This window comes from Arachis stenosperma, chromosome 7, assembly GCF_014773155.1.
Source record: "Arachis stenosperma cultivar V10309 chromosome 7, arast.V10309.gnm1.PFL2, whole genome shotgun sequence".
Classification (NCBI taxonomy): Eukaryota; Viridiplantae; Streptophyta; class Magnoliopsida; order Fabales; family Fabaceae; genus Arachis; species Arachis stenosperma.
In genome coordinates, this window is record NC_080383.1 from 86,186,231 (window position 1) to 86,192,884 (window position 6,654).

Consider the following 6,654-nt stretch of genomic DNA (forward strand, 5'->3'; position numbering starts at 1 on the left):
AAAACATGAAGCAAAGCCCTCTAAAACTTAAGAAGAAATCTCAAAGGTAAGAGCAAGTTCTAGACGATGAAAAATTTTTGGTGAATGCAAAACACTTTCAGAAAGAAGCAAAAAAAAAAGAATTGAATATTTATAACACAACAGGGGCAAAAAAGTAATTTGTATCCCTCATTAATGAGGCACAATTACCAAGGTAACTATTGAATAACATGAGTAAATTATGAAAAGACGCCTCATAATTCTAAATCACGTCGAGCATCCAACCTAGCAAAAGCGGGCTGCCCAATCTGGTATTTTACTCTACAGAAACAAATCTGATCTACAAATGCTTGAATTCGAACTAGTAAAAGTTCGAACTCAAGTAGAAATACTATTCATACCCTAACCCAAAAATATAGCCAGACCCAAAAATGAATAAAAGTCCACCCAATAAAAGTGGCCTCATCTACTTCTACCGGACCTCACAGAGGTTGGCGCAACAACAACTACTCAGATTTACTTATTTGAACAAGTAACTAACTCCTAAGATATCTCTTATCTATCTAGAATGGAGATCTAAACAATTTCTCTAGAACTACTCTAAAAGGTAGTTATCTTTTGTACTATAAATACACTGACAACTTCAGGTACATTCAGAATCCAATCTACTAAAAAACCTACTTTGAACCCTTGCTAACTTAGGTATTGGAGTCCCTTGTAGGTACTACCCCCACTTCCTCACGAAGAATTCGAAGGACGGCACCTCGACATCAGCAGAAGTCAGACGCGGCCCTAATAAGAGTCTAGACCTCACGTTCAGACCCAAAAGCAATCTCATTTCAAATAACTTTTGAAACAGTTATTATAGATTCAATTATTTTATTATGATAAATATAATTATTTAATAATTAATTATTTTATTATAAATTGTTGGGTGATTTCTTTTATATTTGCCGGTAGCATTTACTTGTTCTTTTTTCTTTTATCGATAGATTAGACAGCATCCAATTTTAGGCATTACCCACTCACGTACACCACACTCAGTCACTCACACACACAATTCACACAATTCAGGTTCTATCACACCAAGCTACATTTGGAAACCTGGAATGTGGCTATATGACATTTACTTGTTTTTTTTTTTTTTTGGTCAAATGGATTGGACAACCCCCAATCCTAGGCATTACATTCATACACCCATGTATTACACACTCACACAACTCACTCACACACACTACATGGGAGTACACATAAATGGTTCTATATTCCTTCATGAGGACTTGAACCCGGTACAGCTCTATGGGAGGCACACAAAGTGGCCATCTAACCCAAGCCTCGGCTGCGTTTCATTTCACCCGTTAAAGCAAGTCAAGAACATGGGGGCCGAAGCCCAAAGGTCAATTTCACTAGAGTATTAATAATAACTAATGTATGGATTTTCTCATCCAAAACGTAAAAAAAAGGGAAATTCTAATAGGCTGGTCTCCTCCCCCTGAACCCTGGATAAAGATTAATGTGGACGGCGCTGCCTGCGTAACCACTCGGAAGGCCGGCTGTGGAGGGATTATTCGAAATCATCAAGGAAGATGGCTAGCAGGATACATGATGAACATTGGAACATGTTCAGCATTTAAAGCAGAACTTTAGGGCGTGCTCCAGGGACTTAAAATGGCGTGGGACCTAGGATTCAAAAAAGCTATTCTGGAGACAGATTCTATAGCAGTGCTGCAAACTCTGCAGAAGAAGGAGAAAACCCAGAATCATCCGGAGGCTCTGGTCAGAAGCATCGGTCAGATTGTGAAGAGAGATTGGCAGTTGAATATAAAACATGTCTATAGAGAAGCCAATAGAAGTGCAGATTGGCTTGCTAAGAACAGCCTATAAGCATTTCCGGGATTTCACTTCATTGACCTTCCCCACCTGAGTTAAGGCATATTATTGATGATGATAGCAGAGGGGTTTTATTACCCCGTATGGTCTCTTTTTTTTTTTTTTTTGGTTGTACCCGTATGGTCTCTAGTTTGAAATTTTAGTTTCTTTTCCTCTTGGGCTTTAAGCCCCCTTGTAAACCAAAAAAAAAAATAACTAATGTATGGATTTTTATATGAAACGGGGCCAAAGGCCCAACAAACAAAAGATAACTAAACCGCCGCAACACGGACGAACTTCGTCCTTCTCAAGTCGAAGAAGATGATGGCTTGTGTGATGCTTTGAGCACGCTTCGCAAGTACATCGGCACTGAAATTAGCTTCTCGAAATACGTGGCTGCAAGAAAAAGCCGTGAAGTTTGAGCTTTTTGGCACAGGTACGGAGGAGACCACCACACGCACCCAAGCTGCCCGGTTGAAAGACAGAGCCATCCACGTGAGCTTTGTCCATCCCTCTTCTGCTCATAAGGGGTTGTTGATATATATAACTCGATATTCATGTCAAATGAACTCCCTTGCCACGCTTATTTTTCTGCTCTGCAAAGTTAACTGAATAGCTCAACACTTTCTTTGTCGTGAGAACAAAGGAAATGGCAATGAAGAGATTGCTATTATTGTTGAAACCCTTCAACGTATCTGCACCACCACCTTCCCAAACTCACCCTCAGGTAAAATCCTATGCTCTCTCTCTCTCTCTCTCTCTCTCTCTCTCTCTGTATTCGCTTACCCATGATGTTTAATCTCTTTGACATCATTCCTGTTTTTCTATTTTCTTTGATGGCCGTTGAGCCTTTTGAGAATATACGGTTGGAGGTTTGGCTCTGCAATTTCCCTGGTGCACGCATTGTGCTTGATAAAATGCCAGACTGTGGTTGTGTTTAGTTCGAGTCAAAATCGTCACTTTGGGATAGTATGTATATTCCTTTAGAGTAAATTGCACTGACCACTTAAAAGGATATTAACATGGCATCCCTTTATATATGAAAGTGGCACCATGAGATTTAAGTTATATGGCACTTGATATCCTTGTATAGTTGTATTTATAAAGGCTGGTGCATACCTTATTTGTAAATTTGAGATTAGGGAGGTCAGTGTAGACATGATAAATCAAGGGGTTTTGTCTATAACATTCAACTTGGATACATACTATTAGGCTTAACTGTAACAGTTGCTTGCACAATTTGAATCTTATTGGTAAAAATTGCAGGTCTTACATTTCTTGGATAGTAGGCATAAGATGCACCATGAAGCCGTAAACTTCTGTCAAGCAATTGTAAAGAAAAAGTCAGTGCAAGGGAAAGCTGTGCTCCGCAATAATTTGTCTGAGCCTATTAAAGATGTGGACATGGTTGTTACAGTTGGTGGTGATGGAACCCTTTTGGAGGCCAGTCATTATATGGATGACACAATTCCTGTTCTTGGAGTGAATTCTGACCCTACACGGGTTGATGAGGTTAATGTACATGTAGTTTGTTTTAAGGTGGAATCACATGCAATTTTTATATGAAGTTAGTAGTCAAGAACTGTTAGATGACAATTTAGTCAAACATGTCAAATCATCTAATGGTTTTCAACTATTTACTTCACATTAAAACAGCTACATGTGAGTCTTCACCATGTTCTAATATTGATATATTGGCTTTTGAATTATACATATTGATGTTTGCTCACCGCAAGTATACCAATTGTACAAGTAATATAGAAGTGAGAAAATATTGTCTCACAAGGATTTTGGTCACCAATTAGGCAATTACCAAATACACTACCTTGATACTGATTAGACTATGAAAACTTAGGATTAAAGGAGGCTTTAGTGAAAATTAATAAAATTACTAGAAAAACAAAAGTTTGATTATATATTTTTGGTTCTTTAATAAACATGAAAAGCTAAGAACTAGAAAAGTAGGCAAATTTCAAAGAGAGCTAGGGTTCCAATAACTTTCTAATGAAATGATGAAGTCCTAATTAGTCAAGTTCTATTTCATAATTGATGGTTAATTTCCCTAATTTATGTAACACCTGATTCTTTGGTATGTTAGTTCTCTTTTAGCTAAATGAAACTCTCTAATCCCTTAACCATATTTCATCTAGAAAAGCTTTATCAAGTATCAAGGAAATTTCCAACAACCACATAATCATCATCCACTCCAGGATAACTGTCAAATTATGGTGGTCATCATATAAACAAGCACACATACGAATTTCCCAATTCTATATGTGGTAGATAAACTTTTTAGTGGCCATTTCACAGGAGTGTGAAGAATTATGATAAACACTCAATTAATGGAAATAGAAATTTGCATTAAGTGAAAAAAAAAAATCAAAGTAATATCATCAATTCACCGTCTTCATCCTAGCTATGGAAATTAAGTTGTACATTGTTAAAGAAAAGTGAAAACAAGAGAAAGAGAAGACGAAATTAGCAAATTCCAACACCTCATTGTTTGCAATTTGACAAAATGAAGTTTCCAATCCACTTGAGGTTGATGTTTTCTCTTTTTTACCCTCTCTGGATTGTTCTAGCTCCTAGGTCTATCCAAGAATGACCTAATTTATGAAGTTAGTTATTTAGAGTATGGAGCATGTATGTAGAAACAAGATTAGTTTGTAGTGGATGATCTGGTATTGGTCCATCATTGACACACAAAATGATACAAAGTTGCAGTAGATGCCTTGACATTAGGTTTACTCCAGCATTCATGTACAATAGAGCTCTTCAAGATTCAATTTCCAAGTTTCTTCTTTCATTCTTACAATTTGTAAATAGTTAACAAAACACTAAAATTAATGCACTCATTTTGTCACATGAAAATTTACGAACTTTGACTCCAAAACTTAATATATTTTGGTCATATTTCACTTACAATAGGTGGAAAAGTTCAGCAGTGAGTTTGACGCTACCAGAAGCACTGGCCATCTTTGCGCTGCAACTGTTGAAAACTTTGAACAAGTAAGATTAGCTATACCTTTGGAGTAAAATACTAGCGCAATGTTTTTTTTCTTCCTTTCTGTTCCTTTTGATGATTCTATTGTCATATTAGATAATGATGAAATGATCCTTTATTGATGAACTGCTTCAATGCAAATCAATCTATCAGAGGAAAGAACTATAAACTTCAATTTTTCTTCTGGCCACCTCCATCATTCCATCAGTTTCAATTCACCAAGAAACAATAGATATAATCATCTTAGCTGCTTCTGAGTTCATTGTTAAAAAATTCAGGTTTTAGACGGCATACTTGAAGGTCAAATTGTTCCTTCCAAGTTAACGAGGATAATGACATCTGTGAATGCACATCAGTTATCAACTTTTGCTCTGAATGATATCTTGGTTGCGCATCCTTGTCCGGCATCACTTTCTAGGTTCTCTTTCAGGTAAAGCTTGTATTTACTTCCTTATTCTAATCTCAAAGCATTAATTCTTTGGCTCCCAGCCCCAAGAAACGATAAAAAGAAAGGGGGGGGGGGGGGATGGAAAGAGAATAATTAAAAAAAGCCAAAAGAAGTCAATTACGCATGTATATTTGCAGTATAAAAAAGGACGATCAGTTCTGTTCACCACGAGTTAACTGTAGATCAAGTGGTCTAAGAGTCTCAACGGCTGCCGGTTCAACAGCAGCAATGCATTCGGCCGGAGGATTTCCAATGCACATTTTATCACAGGATCTTCAGTATATGGTAAGGGAGCCGATTTCACATGGGGCTGTGTCCGACTTCATGCATGGATTGGTTGAACATGACCAGAAAATGGACACTACATGGTCTAGTAGAAGAGGTGTGATATATATTGATGGTTCTCATGTCAATTATTCCATAAAGAATGGGGATTTCATTCAGATATCTTCTAAAGCACCAGTTCTGAAAATTTTCTTGCCTCATCAACTGTTACAATTGAAAAATACTTGAAGTTAATTCACAACATGCTGTCATCAGCAGAAGGGTGTCAGAGGACAGAGCAACATCCCATTCCCTCATAATGGTTGTGCTAGAAATGCAACTTAGAATCTCATCCGCGTATCCGTGCCCTGAAGATGAAAAAGTTTCTTGATGTATAATTGAATATATCACCTGATAAGCTCTAATGGCCCAATGGGGAGTATTTTCTTGAGGGGGGAGTTTTGAGGTTCATCAGATATACCAGTCTTTTTGGAGGAACATAGATTTTAGTTATACACTTGTACACACACCCCACCTTGTGGCACAATGAGAAATAACAGACCTTTAAGATATTGAATTGGTCTATAATATTTTGGTGCTAACTGCTAAGAGTCTAGGACCAGAAACACTGCTTTTGGAATCCATTAGATGAGCAAATATGTCAGTCCCCTATTGGTTTGATTGTATGCTATGCCTGTAATTTTTTCTTACATTCTTTTTCAATGGTTAGATACAGTTTAAAGTTCAGATAAAAATTAGGTTCTCTAATGAAGTAATGATTTACATCTATCAATATATGTTTGCATGTGTTGTTTAAAACTTAAAAAAGTTTAACAGCATTTTCTTGTGATAATTTTTTTCTGATTTAATTATTTGCATACTGTTGCCTTGATTGGCATAAGTCAAATGCCAATTTTTATTTATTTATTTATTTTGGATCATAAATCACTCACTCTACATACTGAGACACACATAGGAACCCAGTTTGGTTCTTCTCGGAGGCAACCTACAGGCCAGGATGCGAAGCGCCTCCAGCCACAAATGCCAAAATTGATATTGAAATGAAACAGAAGCTTAGCCCAAGATAACG

At 37.0% G+C, this 6,654-nt stretch overlaps 1 protein-coding gene across 1 annotated transcript; it reads left to right on the forward strand.

Annotated features, from left to right (window-relative positions):
* The first annotated feature begins 2,164 nt into the window (after positions 1 to 2,164).
* On the forward strand, positions 2,165 to 6,316 carry LOC130940683 (NADH kinase). Its single transcript, XM_057868898.1, has 5 exons — positions 2,165 to 2,575; positions 3,115 to 3,360; positions 4,777 to 4,857; positions 5,131 to 5,282; positions 5,438 to 6,316. The coding sequence occupies exons 1-5, from the start codon at positions 2,498 to 2,500 to the stop codon at positions 5,811 to 5,813; spliced, it is 933 nt and encodes a 310-aa protein (XP_057724881.1). The 5' UTR covers positions 2,165 to 2,497; the 3' UTR covers positions 5,814 to 6,316.
* Positions 6,317 to 6,654: the final 338 nt, after the last annotated feature.